This window comes from Anser anser (genome assembly GCF_964211835.1).
Source record: "Anser anser genome assembly, chromosome: 2".
Taxonomy (NCBI): Eukaryota; Metazoa; Chordata; class Aves; order Anseriformes; family Anatidae; genus Anser; species Anser anser.
The window spans coordinates 129,767,051-129,784,745 of NC_139721.1; the positions used below are offsets into that span (position 1 = coordinate 129,767,051).

General features: G+C 46.4%; 1 protein-coding gene across 8 annotated transcripts; it reads left to right on the forward strand.

The window, feature by feature from the left end:
- SP8 (Sp8 transcription factor) lies at positions 1-17,258 on the forward strand. Of its 8 annotated transcripts, none has more exons than XR_014580519.1 (4): positions 1-195; positions 1,147-2,770; positions 4,334-12,268; positions 13,735-17,258. XR_014580519.1 is itself a non-coding variant. In XM_083826132.1 (2 exons), exons 1-2 carry the CDS (start codon positions 175-177, stop codon positions 2,650-2,652), a joined length of 1,527 nt encoding a protein of 508 aa, XP_083682258.1. In that variant the 5' UTR covers positions 1-174; the 3' UTR covers positions 2,653-4,312. The 8 variants fall into 8 exon arrangements, 1 of the variants encoding a protein (XP_083682258.1); XR_014580520.1 differs by having other exon boundaries at positions 13,884-17,258; XR_014580521.1 differs by having other exon boundaries at positions 4,334-9,969; positions 10,968-17,258.
- Positions 17,259-17,695: the final 437 nt, after the last annotated feature.

Sequence of the window (17,695 nt, forward strand, 5' to 3'; positions counted from 1 at the left end):
GCGGGGCCGGGGATTGGCTGGCGGCGGCTCAGCGGCACTTCAAAGGCGGCGAGGGAGCTACAATTGTGGTGGAATGGGCGGAACTGATCATTGTATTGCACACCTCTAAAAAAAACACTGCCTCCGATTTATCAATATAAAAAAGATCCTCTGAGAGGAGGGCACTTTTGTGTGATGGCAACTTCACTTCTAGGGGTGAGTCTAAGGTTTTTTTTTCTCTTACTGGTTTAATTAGTTTCTTTTTAGTGGCGATTGGAGGGGGTTAAAATAACCCCTGTCTTGACCGGGGCTATCAGTCTCCTCTATTGAGCCTTTTTTCTTTTTTCCTTTTTTTTTTTTTTTTTTTTTAACTTAAGTACAAGCGAGTTTAGGAGAAAAGAAAGAGCGAGCGGGGGAAAAGGGGGCAGAGTCACTTTTCAGCGAGCAGGAAAAGGTTTTGAAGGGCATTTGTAGAGACAACCTACAGCGCCTGGGCTGTGCTGCTCCTGTGCCCCCGGAGAAGTGGCCTTTCTTCTTTCCATGTGACTGCTGGAAGGGAAAAAAAAAAAAACCAAGCAGTCCTTTTTTTTTTTTTCTGTGCAATTTCTAATTTGCAACAGATTTGTGGCTTTTTATTTCCCTTTAAAATAGCACAGCCCGCCGTGTGCAGCAGGTACGTTGAACTCGTGCATCCATCCATGTGTGCATACGCGAAATTGATGTCTGTATTTAATTACCTTCGGTACGCGAGCGAGGCTCTTTGAGGAAGCCTTTTCATTTGTTTTTTTTTCTTTCCGTTTTTGGAAGGGAGCACTTTGCTAAGCCTGCAATTCTCTGTTTAACAATTGCCCGCGGAGCGGGGACCGGCCGGGTCCCGGCAAAAGGGACCGGCCAGAGACGCGGCTGCCGCCGTGCCGGGGGCGTCTTTTAAGCCGCGGTAACAGGAGCAACTTTTTTCCCCCTCTCTTCTCCCTCCCCTTCGGCCCTTCCCCTCTTTCGGGGGAGGCGAGGAGAGGCCGGGAGGGTGCTCGGAGGCAGAGCCGCGGTGCCGGCAGCTCCGTGCCCGGGGCCGGGCGGCGGAGCGGGGCGGCGGGGGGCGGCGGGCGGCGGCGGGGCCGCTCCGTCCCTGACGGCGTCGGGGCGCCCCTCTCCCCTCTGTGCCCGCAGGAAGAACCGCGGGTAGGCTCCACGCCGCTGGCCATGCTCGCCGCGACCTGCAACAAGATCGGCAGCCCCAGCCCGTCGCCGTCCGCCCTCTCGGACAGCGCGGCGTCCTTCGGCAAAGGCTTCCACCCGTGGAAACGCTCCTCCTCTTCCTCGGCCTCCTCCTCCTCCTCGGCGGCGGCGGCGGGCAGCTGCGGCGCCGTGGGCTCCGGCCTGCCGGGCTTCGGCGTGCCGGGCGCGGCGCGGAACGGCTCCTCGGCGGCGGCGGCGGCGGCAGCGGCGGCGGCGGCGGCGGCCGCGCTCGTCTCGGACTCGTTCAGCTGCGGCGGCTCGCCGGGCTCCAGCGCCTTCTCGCTCACCTCCAGCGGCGCGGCGGCCGCCGGCTCGCCCTTCGCCAACGACTACGCCGTCTTCCAGGCGCCCGGCGGCGGCGGCGGCGGCGGGGGAGGCGGCGGAGGCGGCGGCGGCGGCGGCGGGGCGGCGGGGCAGGAGGCGCACCAGCCCGTCTTCATCTCCAAGGTGCACACGTCGGTGGAGGGGCTGCAGGGCATCTACCCGCGGGTGGGCATGGCGCACCCCTACGAGTCGTGGTTCAAGCCCTCGCACCCGGGGCTGGGCGCCGGCGAGGTGGGCTCGGCGGGCGCCTCCAGCTGGTGGGACGTGGGCGCCGGCTGGCTCGACGTGCAGAGCCCCAACGGGGCGGCCGCGCTGCCCGGCTCGCTGCACCCGGCGGCCGGCGGGCTGCAGACGTCGCTCCACTCGCCGCTGGGCGGCTACAACTCGGATTACTCGGGCCTGGGCCACTCGGCCTTCAGCAGCGGCGCCTCCTCGCACCTCCTCAGCCCCGCCGGGCAGCACCTCATGGACGGATTTAAGCCGGTGCTGCCCGGCTCCTACCCGGACTCGGCCCCCTCGCCGCTGGCCGGCGCCGGGGGCTCCATGCTGGCCGGCGGCCCCGCCGCGCCGCTGGCCGCCTCGCCGCGCTCCTCTGCCCGCCGCTACTCGGGCCGGGCCACCTGCGACTGCCCCAACTGCCAGGAGGCCGAGCGGCTGGGGCCGGCGGGGGCCAGCCTGCGCCGCAAGGGGCTGCACAGCTGCCACATCCCCGGCTGCGGCAAGGTGTACGGCAAGACGTCGCACCTGAAGGCGCACCTGCGCTGGCACACGGGCGAGCGGCCCTTCGTCTGCAACTGGCTCTTCTGCGGCAAGCGCTTCACCCGCTCCGACGAGCTGCAGCGGCACCTGCGGACCCACACGGGCGAGAAGCGCTTCGCCTGCCCCGTCTGCAACAAGCGCTTCATGCGCAGCGACCACCTCAGCAAGCACGTCAAGACCCACAGCGGCCCTGGCGGCGCCGGCGGCCCCGGCCCCGGCGGCCCCGGCCCCGGCCCCGGAGGCAAGAAGGGCAGCGACACCGACAGCGAGCACAGCGCGGCCGGCAGCCCGCCCTGCCACTCCCCGGAGCTGCTGCCGCCCCCCGAGCCCGGCCACCGCAACGGCCTCGAGTGACTGGGGGAGGCGCGGAGCCGCCGCGGCCCGGCACGGTCCGGCACAGCTCGGTCAGGCACGGCTCGGCCCGGCCCGGCGCCCCCCCGGGCGCGCAGCCCCGCGGCGGGGACGCGGACACGTAAGTAGCCTCAGCCCCCGCAGCCGGGTGGGCTCCGGGGACGGCAGAGACCCGAGCGACCCAGCTCGGGCTGCGTCGAAAAAGAAAAAAAAAAAACACCACCACCACCAACAAAGACCCCAACCCAACAAAAACCCCCACGTTCTCTCTCATTTTCCTGCTAGAAAGCGGCCCGCAGCCCCCCTCCTTCCATCCGTCCATCCATCCCTCCATCTGTCCGTCCATCCGTCTGTCCCTCCGTCCCTCCATCCCTCCATCCCTCCGTCCCTCCATCCCTCCATCCCTCCGTCCCTCCATCCCTCCCTCCAGAGGCGCCCCGGAGCCCGGGCTGCCCCCGACGGGCTCCGACGGCATCGCCCGCAGCGCCGTCGGGGCTCCCCCATCCCCTTACCCACGAAATCCCTCCTGCTCCCGGACACCGGAGCGTATTCGTCCCCCTTCCTCTCCCCGCCACCCCCACCCTCGCTTTATTTTTATTTTTTTAAACACGTCTTTTACCTCCCCGAGTCCAAACTTTTATTCCGTTTGCCAGCGCATTTGTTCTAATTCCCGTTTGAGAAGGAATCGCGAAATACGCTGAGATTAATTACGTTGAAAGGCATATATTTTTAAACTCCAAACAAATGAAGAAGCACGGTTGGTTTCAAGCGAAGCTGTGGTCCGAATGCCAAAAAGAGGGAGGCCGGGGGAGGGGGATAGGAAAATAAAATATTTGTAAATTACATCCGAACCTATAGGTTTGTACAACTGGGGAATCGTTCTAGATTAGCTAACAATTAATTATAACTCCACCAATGTATCGGTGTGAGCAGCAGTTGTCCAGGAGACGATTTTGTATAGTATTTTTCTTGTAAATTACTTCCAGTAAATATTTGAAAATATATTGAAGTACACTTGAGCTTTTTTTTTTTTTAATTTTTAATTTTTTAATTATTTCTTTTCCTGTCACGAGAAAGCGTTATTGTTGCAGTCCTAGTTAACTGCATTTTTTTTTTTCTGGACTCATTTCCTGAAGTGTACATCAAATCGCACTTCAGGATATAGGTTTTGCTTGAATATTAATTTAGGTAGGCATACAACTGTAATTAAGCAAACAATATTTGATAAATGTTGAATGACATTTAATTTAATGGAGCATGTACTTATTTGCATTTGCTGGCAGTTCAGGTATAGTTACAGTGAGAGTTCTCCTATATTTCATAAAGTGGGTTTGCCACGACCCATGTATTAAATAAACTGTCCAAGTGAAACTGAACTAACGTTGGCCTATGTGTATTTCCTGAAAATAATATTGATAAATGGTAATAAACACTCTTGACACTACATTAGCGGTTTGCACTGCTGCAAACTAATTGTCTCATTGTAATGTTGAAATAATTTGGATATTTCACATTGAAATGGAAAGCCCTTCGCTGGAACATTTTAGATTTGCATTTTAAATGCATGAAATGTAATTGATTTTTATCTGTAATATTTTAAATGGTATTAATAAACTCCAGATAAAACATTCTACCTTCGGTCAGCTAATTGTTTTTCTTCTTCTTTTTAATTCCACCACTGCAGGCAATGATTTACTTTGAACTCCTGTGACTCGAGGAGTTCTCTAGAGTTTCACCTAAGAGGGAAAATGCAACGAATTCAACCCCGTTTGTAAACCGTAGCACCCAATGCGAGCGGCTTTGAGGTATTCCAACCAACTTGCTGGCACCCTGCGGGATGTTTTCGTGATGTACTGGTAGAGGAAACTAAAGGAAAGGCGTTAACACTCTTTATGTTCGGTTTATTTTATTTTTTAAATCAAACTAACGATGCGGTGCCTCTCGCTGAGATGACTGTGAAGGACAGCTCTGCGCGTACCTCCTCGTTTGCCTTTATTTTTCCCAGCGAGCCACGGCTCCCTTGCGAAAGGCGACTGAAGGTGGAAATCCTGACGATAATTATTTCTTCAGAGGACAAAATAAAAAGCGGACTGCGGCTTTTTATTTTGAGACAACCGATTTGCGGCTGGGCGATGGCAATTGCCGTGGCGAGCGGGGACTTCTGCAGGTCTCGGGGGGTGGGAAACTTGGCGGGTGTGTGCGAAAAGTCCCTGCTTGGGCTGGGGGCGCTTCCCCCCCCAGGACCAGGGGGCCGAGGGCTCCCCAGGGTCGCAGCGGGTTGCCCACCGGCCGGGCCAGCGCTCCCGTTTAGCCGCTGGCCCTGTAGCAATCGCAGGGGGGTTATAAAAAAATCCTAGAGCCTTTTGCTCGGTAGAAAAGCGGCTAGGGAGGTTGCTTGGCGTTTGGGCAAGAAGTACCGGGACCACTCCGTGGACACCTTTTTGGGGGGGAGGTGTTGCTCCTGTTGGGAACCGCGGCCTCCTGCATTACACGGGGAGGCGAAGCACGCTGTCGGAGCACCGAGAAATCGGGACTGAAGTATGCGATTTGCATAGGAGAGGGATTTGATTTTCCGTGCAGACACGGAAAGCACATTCCTGGCGACAGCCTGAGGAGCAGGCGTTAAAATGCGGAGCGAAAAAGTGCAGAGGAGTTACTCCAGATGTGTTCAGGGTTTCGGTTCTGTGCATGGTATAGGGTTAGAAGTGGATTTAAAAGAGCACCGGGAACAGGAGTTGCTCCTGTTGAGTTTCTCTGAGCTGTGTTCTGAATTTGTGGCTTTACAATTGCAGTCATCGGAGGCTTGCAAAGTTTTCTGCAGAAACAAAGCAACAGTTTGCTCCGCTTTTATTTTTTTTTCTTCCTTAATAATAATAATAATTATTCTTATTTTAATGCCATGGAAGTGGAGCCATGTAGCAGCACCAGATTTCCACAGTGGGAGCGAGAGACAGTGTTTGTGTTACCTGGGGGTTTTAGTCCTGATGGAATGGGATGAGCACCAAGTGACAAGGAAAGGGAAATGTAGTGGTAGGTAATATCTAGTACTGTTTCTCCAACATGCCCTTGAAAAGAGAAGGCTACCAAATAACCACCAGCCAGGTGCCTGCAGGTGTGTGTAGGGCGCTGTTTGCTCTGTCTTAGGGCTGTCTGACAGTGGGACAGAGCTGGTGACAAAACTCTTCCTTCTCCCAGGGAAGAGCTGCCTTTTTGGTTCCGGGCCGTGCAAGGACACACGTATTTTTTGTTTCTTTTAGCAGCAAAACCCAGCACTTGAAGGCTGAATAGCTCCTTTTAGTAGTTGATTTACTTTTACTAAACCCTTCCAGATAAGGGCATTGAGTTGTTTGATAGGAGCCGGGAACTTGTCTCGCGTTGTGCAGATCAAGGTAGAGTTAAACTAGTTTGCTGACCCACAGGTCAAACCAGTGTCCATCAACTTACCTTCCAACTGCCTTCAGATGATTGTGGCCATTCCCATTTGCTCTCTGACCTTTTAAGTCTCTCCCCTTCAAGCTCGTAGCAATGTCTATCGAATTTTGTGTCCTGCTTTTCCCATTATTCCAGCTTTTCATTGTCATTTTCCAGTTTAAATTTTCAATAGACTGGTGATGGGAGATGTGTGCAGCTGAAATTATTTAAACTACCACTTCGCTTCTGCCTGCTTTTGTGCCTTTCCCACTACCCGCGGCCTGTGCCTACCGAGGCTAAACTATGACCCAGGGGCGTTGGCTTCTCGCCTGCTTCCAGTCTAGGAATGCAGAAGTAGAAAGTAAGAAGTGAAATCCCAAATGGTTTATTTGTGGATGTGATGGCTAATCCGGCCGTCAACACCTTCACAGCTATAGGGGCGGTGGAGTAGGCGATGCAGTACAACAAATCTTTCAGTACAAATGGTTATAAATATGCACTAACCCAAACCTGACACGCTTCAGTTATGTTCTGTGAAGGGACCTCTGCTTTAGCTTTGGGAAGAAAGAGCCAGGAAAAGGTGTGAACAAATGAGGTGTGTGCTTGCTCATGCTTTCAGCAGATAGGATAAAAGGACAGAACTTTTGCTGTATCAGAATAGCCTTGTGTTTCTCAGCATAGATCAAGGTCTGCTTTTTGAGCTTGCCCCATTGCACCTTATGGTACTAAAGGTATTTTTTTAAATCCTCAACGTTTCTGCAGAGGAAATCACATATCTGCTTTAAAACGCAGAACCCCAAGTTTTCAACTATCGCTTATGCGACATCTTTTCAAGCTAGCTGGCCATCATGTGTGGAAGCGTATGGGGAAATTGTTATGCCTCAGGAAAGTGTACATTGAGAAAAACCGTGCCATTTAGGACAATTACTGCGTTTCCAGTTCTATGGCTTTCTAAGTGCTGCTTGGAATTTTTCAGAAAGGGATTAGGGAACTAGAGGATAACGTAAGGAACACCACCTAGGAGCTTTACTGGGGCACTCTAAATAGAGTAACTCCCTTTTACACTTTTGGATTTGAAACAAACTAGGATTCTGCCTTACTCCTGCAGTGGCAAAGGTGTACTTGTACTGCTGTAGGTCCCCGTGAGAGGGTGGCTGATGGACACCTCTCGTGGGGACCGATCTCGGGCTTGGCATTGGGAGATTTCTGGTTTTCAGTCTACAAAGTGCAAAAAGCAGCCACGGAGCATTTGCAGGTGAAGAGTCAAGCTTCTCTTCAGGTCGGGGCAGGAGAAGGGGGTGTTGTGGGCTTGTCATGCTGCAACTCCTCCCGGAGCAAGAGTGAGAGAGAAACTTCCTCCCCTGTTAGGGAGAGGGTGAGAAGCCTTTCGATTTTATTTTTTCTTTACTTTTTTTTTTTTTTTTTCCAGCAAAACTGTGGGGCAGGCGGCAGGCGTTGCACCTTGCCTGGGCTTTCTCCGCGTCTCCTTCTTTCGAGAGGGAGCTGCCCCCCATCCCTCCCCTCCCCTTTTCCTGCCCCTCTTCCCCGGCTGCCCGCCTGTCCGGGACACACGCACGGACACACGCCCTGCCGTGGGCTCGCAGCGCCCCCCGGTGTGTGCCGGCCCCGCTGCCCCCAGGGCTGCCCGCGGGGAGGCCGAGCACCTCCCGCTCCGGTCGGCGGGAGCAGCGGCTCCCCGGGACGCGAGGACACGGCCTCGGGGCTGCCGTCGAGCCGGCAAATACCGTGGGATCGCCAAAGCCACCGCAGATTTGGCGGGGGAGCGCAGGAGGGAGGAAGAGAAGGAGGAGAGGAGCGACCCCGCTGTGCCTCGGCGTCACCGGAGCTGGCACCGAACCTTTTTCCTCGCCGACACCTTCGGGCTGTGCGTGTGGGCTGGGCTGCCCTGGGGACTGCCGACGGGCCGTCACCCCCAGCCCCGAAAAGCGGCACCCCCGCAACCCGGCAGGCTAAGCGCCCAGCCACTAGTGTCTTTAGAAGTCGTGTTTCTCTCTAGATCACGGTCAGCTCCTTCCTTCCCTCCTTCCATCCTTTCCTCCCTCCTTCCCTCCCTCCCCCCGACGAGGAGCACTCCTCCCCTCCCGTCCTTGCCCCGCGCCCTCGACGGCACTCGTCGGGGCTCCCGGGGGTCCGGCCCTTCTCGCTCCTTCGCGTCGTGGGACCCGAATTAACACTTAATTAACGCTGCTCCCGAGCTCCGCAATCTTCTTCGAAGTTTTTTTTTTTTTTTTTTCCTTTTGTTTTGTTTTGTTTGAACACTTCGCGCTGTGCGATATTCCTCCAGATCCGCTGGCAGCTGATGGGGAAAGGGCTGAGCGGGAGCCGGGCGGGCTCCCCCCGCACCCCGCCGGGGCTCCCGGCGGTGCCTGCCCCTGAGATTTCCCCAGGAGAAGGCAGATTTTCCCCCAGATGCTCCTGAGGTTTTCCCCAGGGGGGAAGAGTGCAGCGGAATGGGCACGCTGAGCAAAGGTGTGCTTTCAAAGGGAAGGTGGCCGCCGAAGAAAATGCCGCCAGGAATGCTAAGCGAGGTGTCAAAGTGCTTACAGTGCTTCCTTTGCTGCCTCCAGTCTCAAGGAACCGATGGTCAGATTTTGAACTACCTCTGGGAGGAAGTTTTAACGCTCAGAAGTGCAGGGAACTTCCCCTCTGCGCTGCTGTCCCTTCTCACACAGTCCTTGCAAGCTTTTAACCCCTCAGTCGCCTCCTCCCTTCTAGCCTTCAGATTTTTTATTTTCATTTTTAATCTTCATAATTTAAGATCAGATATGAATGTCTGGAAACAGGTATGAGGATTTTCTTCTCCACTAAAGTAATCCAACTGGTGTGAAGGTGTTGCCTGCACACCTTGCCAATTGCACAAAATCCTGGTGAGTCCTGTGCTCCCGCAAAGGAAAGCAGGCGAGCCTCTGCTCTTTGCCCATAGTCATTGTTGTCTCTCTCCAAATAGATAAAGGACTTACAAAATGAAATCGATGAAAAACTGGGAGTGCTGAGGCTGGATTAGGAATTTATATGGGCAACAGGCTATCTCAAGAAGGAAATTCCTAACGGGTAAGAAATTGGTACCTAAAATGTCAGAAAGAACTGGTATCGCTGTCTATGTGTTTGCTTTGGTTTGAATAGTCCAACAACTACCGCTGTAAGAATGGAGATTTACTTAGCCATACACACATGAAAGAACAAAGCTGAACAGGGAAAACACTTGCCAAATGCAGTTTTAAATTGTTTCTTGTGCCGAATACAGAAACACACTGCTAACTCTTTACAGACTTTTTCTGTGTTAGGACAAACACAGGTCTCATCTTATAGAGGTCTCCACAGCAGGACTTCTCTGCAGAGCACAGGTGTCACTCATGTGCAGTGATGCATCCCTTGCTCAGCACCCAGCATGGCTTGCCAGTCTCATGCATCAAGCCTAGGGTTTCCAACAAACAGTCTTCTGCCCTAATGCCCACTTTGACACTAGGTCACATCTACTACACATCTACTCTATGTGGTCAACAGAGCCACACCTGTGGAAACAGCTGCAGGGTAAATTTACCTACCATTTTGGCAAGCACAGAATTTTTAGAAGAATGAATGAGTTGAAAACACAGCAAACAGCCTATCTTTACTAGGAAAAAAGTTCTCAAAGCTCTGTGAATTCTGAAAGAATTGGATCCTGAAAAGTTTGCACTTGCCGAGGACATCCTTGAAAAAGTAGGTGCAATGTATTTGTTTGTAGTTCTGCCTAATCCTTTGTCTTCTCCCTTAATGACACAGAAAAGAAAAAATTCAGTCTTACCTGTTTCTACTCATAAATGAAAAAATGCACTTGACTTCAAAACCACGATGTGAATCTGGCCTCTGTTCTGAATAACTACTGTGTACCCAGTTACAAAACACATGGTATGTGAGGATTTATAATATTTTATAGACGTTAAATCACAACCTGGCTAGCATTTATATTCATGTCAGGCCCTGCTAATTTTCACTCACTGTGGCAGACATCAGTATTTTTCTGGCTGTATGAGTCAGGCAAGAAGGATGATGGACTTCTAATTATTAGCCAAGGTGCTAAGTTTCCACATCTCTTCCTTCTAGCCTCTTGGCAGTTAAATATTCCAGAGTACATTTTATACAGCATCATGACATGTCAGAGAGTGGATGTACAACATCCATTACAAATATGTCCAAGCTGAAATAAAGATAAGCAGAACAAAAGATCTTCCTCCTTTTGCTTCAATATTTTCTGTTTTTAACTGTAGAGTAGGCAAAGATAATTCCTATTTCCAGTAACATATTACATATTACACAGTTATAGACAGCAGGAGAAACTGACAAAATTGTCTATACAGGACAGACAAATTGCTTTCAATATCTTTAAACTTCAATAAAAGATAAAAATCAAGACTAAAATATGACTAATGGTCTTAGTTAATAAGACTTTTTTAAGGTAGTATTTCTCAGTTTCGTTTTGATTTTGCAATTTGGAAGCAAAAATTCAAGTTTGTTTCATAATGTGATTGTTGGCTTGCTACCAAGATGCTAATAGCAGAATTAACAGGAGTTCAAAAAATACAGAAGCTCAAAACAATATTCTTGTTGGCACTTCCCATCATGTACATGGTGATGAAATAATACGAGAGAATGACCAAGGAACCAAGTATGAAAGAAAATTATGTTCAGTCTTTTGTAAAAATCTCAGTGAATTGCACTTCCTGATTTTGGGCTGAGCACACATTTTACTTTCTGAAATATATTTAAAATAAGATATGTGATTTATTTTTTTTTATTACTATTACTTTTTCCATTTGGTAGACGAGAAAAATGCATTTGTGAAATCAGGCTTAATTCAAGAAAGTTATGTTACAAATACTTTCATATAATTTATCGTGTTTCTACAGGCACAGAAGGGGTCGGAAGGCAATAGCTGCATCTACTATATACATTTTTGGCACATAATTTAGCCACACCTCCTCTATTAGTAGGAATCATGGTCTGTCTGAAGCTGGTATCCTTCCCTTGCTTTTTGTTTTTGTTGTTGTTGTTAGCTGCCACCCCTAAACTGACTGTAATAACTTCTCTGACATAGCTTATGTGTAGTCTTTACTGGATATTTTTTCATTCCCACTGAAACACAGATTTTATGGAGACCTTGCCAGGATGAAGACTGATCTGAAAATTCATGCTGTGCCTCCATGGTAAGGTACTTAAGACAGGTGGGAGAAGCAGGGATCTTGATTACAGCTAGATCTCCAGGCTGTTTTTGCTATGCTGCTTCCCCTGTCAGCAGGGGTTTCTCTAGGTTGGCATTTCAATGCTTTGTGAGGCATAACCTGTATTTCCAGAGAGCATAATACCGGTAGAGAATGTTGACAAGTTTTTTTTTGTTGTTGTTTTTTTTTTTTTCCCCTTCCCGCTGCTGTCAAAAGATGCAAGATAAGACCCAGTAAAGAGAAAAGAAACAGGAAACACAACATGGGCGCTTGGCTGCTGCCAGCAAGCACTGATAGACACCTTACTTGACAGGCCCCTGTATGCCTAGACGTGCATCTCCTCACGCGCCCTTGGGCTCAGTAGAGCTGACCAGTCTGGTGTCTTATCCTGCCAGGTCTCTTATGGGCTTTATCCTGATGATATGCTTTGAGGATTCCCCGTTTAAGTCCCCACATAACATGCAGGGAAGACGTTATAGGTATCAGCTGTGTATCTCTATTTCCTGTGAGATCACCACTTGTCTGAGACCCTACTTGGAGGATATGTGCAGGGTAGGACTTATGAGCAGTTGGAGAAGAGGTGCCCAAGTCAAGAAGAGAGCAGAATTTCAGTTATGTTGCACCCAAGCTTTATCTAAATGGTAAATGTACATGGGTAGAGCTAAGTGTTTACTCCAGAGATCAAATGATGTTTCATTTCTCCTGGATTCATGCTAATCCACAAAGAGATCTGTATCTCTGGAGAGATGTGAACTGTGATGAAACCTTCTTCTGCAATGGGAACATTTACAAAAACTGCCATGCTGTACAGATAATCTGATGTGTAAAGAGATGTCAACTTGGCCTTCTCTTTAATTGGGGTACAGTAATAATCTCCACTTCTGAGCTGCCAATTTAAGTTTTAGAAAGCTGATTGCCCCTTGAACCAGCCAACGGATACAAGAGATCCCGTGAGGAGATGTACATAGGCAGACTGGCAGTTTGATCAGGTGAGATTTTTTTTTTTATTTTTTTTCCCCCATAAGACATGGCTTCAAAACAAAGACAAACTTAACCAGGCATATGCAACAGAGGCAACCAGAATCTCATGATCTCACAGTAATCTGTACACTTTTTGGTTAGTACAGGAATTTGTCCTGCTATGACTAGACACTGCTTGATTGCTTGAGGTTGCATTTACAAGTGTCAAGTGTCATTGACCGCAACTCACTTTCCTGTTACACAAAGCTGGTATATGGAACTGAGGTAATGGGTGCAGTATTCTAAGAAAAGATATTCAGAAAAGAATTGTAGTACACTTATCCCAGAAACATAAACTAGTTTATTAACAAAAGAGTGTTCAACACAGAACCTCATACAAAAGGCTTGCAAATTGCAGTCACTATACTGCACATCAGTTGTACTAGAAAGTATTGCATTACAACCTAGTTCCACAAGGGGATTTCTTCTGGAATAGCTTTTGTTTGATCAAGTTAAGTCAGCAGATTTCCCTGAGCAGACAGAACCCTAGATTTCACTTCTGTCAGATGGGAGGGCACCTTACATTCTGCAAGTTTTACTCCCAGTACCAGTTGCATTCCTTCCGTTGGGAAGCTTGTAGTATAAAACTGGTACCATGGGGATATTCTGTATGACAAGGCAATAGCAATGTGGAAAGCAGCATATTTAGGATGGATTCAGGGCTGTTTAAAAGTAGCTTCTTCCCAGTGAGTAAGGTGAGGCTCTGATCTTCCTTCCAAGAAACACAAAGCCAAACTGCAGCAGCTGTAATAGTTAAGCACACATTAAAGGGGAAGAATAGTGGAAATGTGCCTGAGTTATGCTGCGGTTCAAAGAAATACAATACCTGGAGTACTTTCAAAATTTAACAGGGAAGTAGTATATATAAATAGATCATTTTTCCTATCTACACGGGAGATGTGACCATCACAATAAATATTAATTTATTAAATAGCCTGGTAATTTCTATGAAATGAGAAGTCTTAATTTGCTTTATTTGTAAACTTTTCTGAGAATATTTTCACACTTTTACAGTAATTTCCAGTCAGAAGTTTCAAAACTTACGTTATGGGAGTATAATTAAATCAAAGATGCTGGTGCAGCTAGGTAAAATCACAAGTGATCTCTGTAATAATATACCAGCTTTCTCTGTCTCTTTCCTGTGCTGAATTTCTCTGTCTCTTTCCCACGTTTTTCACACAATAAGACCCTTTTTAACAACAATAGATATACTATTATTAGCATGGGGAGAGTGCCTGAAGACTTCAGTCAACATTGAAGGTCTTGTGCTGGGTGCTCAGGTCAATACTTGTCCTGCCTATTGTAAGATAAAAAGTTTATTTTTATAGGACCATAGGCTAGACTACCTCCCTCTGGCAAAGCTCAGGTGAAACTACCACTATCACACAAACTGTCTACTTGAGGTTCTGTAAAAAAACAAACGCTTTCCATACAGGCATAGCCACAGTTTGTTTCCTGAAGTATCTGAAACAAGTTGAAACGAGCGAGTAGGAGAAGAGGGCAGAGGGGCCAAACGAGCAGGGTAAGTCACTGTCTCAGACAAAGGTTCCCAACTGCTGCCTGGCTTGTTTTTTTCTTTTCCAGATTTTATAATGTAAATCAGATATTTCCAGGTAGACCTCCAATTCACTGGGCTGTCATACATAAGAACAAGTATTCAACACTATGCAATCAGGCAGCCAAACTCTTCTGAAAATCTCATCTTGCACCCTGGAGAGAAAGAATGCTTCCCAGAGCAAAGTGACAGATGAAAAGAAGACCTAACTTGTAAGGCATCCCAAAGGAGACAAACATGGCAACTGAAATTCAGAAAATGACAAATCTTATTGTCAAAAAAAATATAGTAAAATATTTATGAGCTTAGCGCTAAGAAAAACAATGGTGAAAGAGAAGCTTATCTTTAAGAAATGCAAAAATTCAGAGATGGGACTCCAGCCTGCCTCTCAACGGTCTTCCTCTTCCTTCCTTCCATCCTCTCTGCCATTTCCCTCTCAAAAGACCAGTCATGTTTGCACTTGTGTGTATTGTCACCTAAAGCTTTTAGGACACAGTCTCCTGCCCAGCATTACTGCTGGGATGCCCTACTCCCAGCAGTGACTGCTCTCTTGTTCATATCCTAGTGTGAATGAGTTTACACAAAAAGAAAGTAACAGGTACTTGTCATTAAACTCAGAAAGTTGGATGCAGAATTAGGTGTTGGAATGCAGCAAGGAAGAAGAGGAAAAGAAGGAGAAAAGAAGGAGAAAAGAAGAAGAATCTGTAAAGATGGTCCAAACAGTAGAAATGAGTCAGAACAAGAAATTTTGGTGATGTTTGCCTCCAGTATGTAAAGACAGTCATGAATGTTGCAGATATCAAGTGGTAATTTAAATGATCATATTTGGAAAAAAACAAAAAACAAAACAAAACAGAAAAACCAAACAAACAAAAAAACAAACTGCCTTGTCAAAAGATACAGATTGTGCCTCTTAGTTTGCTATTTAGTGAGGGTGTAACTGAAGGAAGATGCAGAAAAAAATAAGCAGTGAAAATCCACAGGAACAACTGAACAACTGGATACAACATAAAAAAGCCTGAAAGAACACTTATTTCTAATTTGTGAAAGGCAAGAATAAGTAGTTACACCTGAAGTATTTGTACGAAAAACTTTTGTACATTCTTTAAACTCCAGGTTGCAAATTTTTAACTGTGATGACAAATGGCCATTGGAATTAAAGTAATTAATTATTGTAATCATCATCAAAGGCTACAGTAAAACTTTTGTTAATAGTAATTCTTTAAACACTTTTTGTTTGATTTTTTTTTTCCCTGAAAGAAATAAGATAAAGTGCATGCAGGAAATAGTTTAGGGAAGTCCCTGGTAAGTATTATAGAGATAATAACAGCAGTCCTCTACAAGGAGTTTACTATCTCTGAAACTATGGAGATATGCTGTCAAGTGATTAGCCTCATAACTGCAAAATTATGTGACTGCTGGAGGCTGTAGGATATCTACTGTATATGCACCGTTTCACATTCTGTGAGAGATGGACTAATCTGATCCTGAACTCTTGGTTCTGTCCTGGTAAGTCCCACCATCAGAACAGGCTGAGATACTAGTTGAATATTTAGGGTTGAGTGGGTTATTCATTTACCCTTCCATGTTTGCATAATAAAATCAACATTTGTTTAACTTATTCCTTGATTATTAGGTGAAAAACTATGGTTTGAGAAAAAAAATTGTTTAGGACAATTTTGCTAATTAATTAATTTAATTAATGAAAATCTTAAAAATAAAATAAAATGCTGACTTCTGCAGAACTTCGTTTTACTGTTGGTGAAGGATCACATTTAGCCTTCTTTCTAAACCTGATTCATTGCTCACTGAAATTTATAGGAGCCATTCATTAACTATAACGGGCTTTGGAATGGGTCCCTTGTGAAATGGACTGTTCAGATGAGAGCAGATGCAATCATCTTTGGATTTTTAAAACCAGAGCTTGAATTTGAATTGTTTACATTCATGTGAAAGTGTGATGACTTATAAGAGGTAATTGTAACAATTAAATGCATCTACCTCCTAACTTTTATTAATTGCTTCTCTATGAATCTCTCCTGCTAGCAGATACACACGGAATTTTGCAAGTTTATCCTGGTTGTGGTAACATTTAATATTTTCATTAATGACCTTGAGGGGAAAACCAAATACACCTATTAAATTTGCAGACAACATCATTCAGTTTTGAGAAAGACTGGATGCTGGAGAACAGGTTTCTAGTTCAAAATGATCTTGACCAACATGATAAATTGTCTGAAAAAAATAGGAGGTTCCTATTCAAGAGGAACTAACCTCAGCAGGGAATAACCAGTTGCACAAGCACAGGTTGGGGGATAACTGTGATAACTGACTAGGTGACATTTTTATGGGAAAAAAGATATGAGTTTACAGTTGAATGAAATCTTGACACAAATCAACAATACCATGCTGTTGCAAAACACCCTCCTGAGGTACACTAAGTAGGAGTATAGGATACAAGATGTGACAAATAACCCTTCTGCTCTACTGAGCACTGATAGTGCCTTAGCTAGAGTCTGCTACCTGGCTTTGGAGAACAGATTTCCGGAAGGATGTGTGCTGTGCTAGCTGGAAAGACCACTGCAGAAAATGGTGACAATGATCAGAAAGATTATTCAGGCTAGGTAAAAGGAAAAAAAAAAAAAACCTTTCAACTTCAAGGAGAGTGAAGACAAGATTGCTGATGGTTAGGCATTTTCAGCACTGGAAATCTTAAAGAACTATTTGAACTGATGTCTTTCATGAATGATACTGGTGTGGCTGACCTCATCTTGGGGCTGAAGGCAATCCGGGTGACCTCCTTAGGTGTCTTCCAGCCTTCTGGTTCAGGAATGCTTAGGCTGGGTGACTGGCTCTGGAAGAAGTCACCTTACAACTTTGAGTTAGTGAATGGTTTTAGATTTGTCTGAGCTCACTGCAAAATGAGGACATTTCACAACTTGAATCCATGGACTTGTTTTTATGCAGAAAGCCTGCCTGCTGTGTTCTTCCCCCAATGTAAGGGTTGGCCTGCTTTAAGTGCTTGCCTTAAAAGCCAGCCTTTAGTGCTTGCATTGTTGCCACTTTCTGGAAGGCTTCACACTTTTCAAAAATAGTTGCAGTTTATTATTATTATTATTAATTTAAGAACACTGCAACTCCACTGGTCAGAGTTACACATATTTGCAACCTTTATACATATTTGCAGGTTTCACTCAGTCCATGACTGCAGTAGATGCCCTGTTTTGAGCTTAAGAGTTGATTTCTTTTGATCTGGTATCATACAGTATATAAAGAGTAAATGAAAGTTAAAATTGCAGTGAACTCTCTCTTTGTGCAAAATGGCATTAGCTTATTTGTTTACATTCCCATTATCTTGGGTAACTTTACAGTAAAAAAGTAGGACATAAAAATGTTTATATAATAACTGTGCAAATCTCTGTATACTATAATATATATATAATATTTAAATATTATTTAATATTATTTCATTTCATACTATACACATAATACATTTGCATGACATTATAATATTTATAATAATATATAACTACAGAGCATATTTAAATTACAATAATATGATATTAATAATAATATATTGAATTGTCTTAATGGAGAAGAGCTCTGCATAAAACAGTGTGTACTGGATGAAAGTAAAGTCCCTGCTCAGTGCTGCAGTTTCATGACTGTAATGGAAAAAAGCAAGCTCATTATGTTCAGCAATTCTTTTTCAGATTATTTTTGAAGATTGAGATAAATGTTAGTCTTGAGAAACACTGTCAGAGGCTGTCTCAAATTCTTATGTATTTCAGGATAAATTCAGGAAAATATTATTCAGTAGCTTTTCTTTGTATCTAAGAAA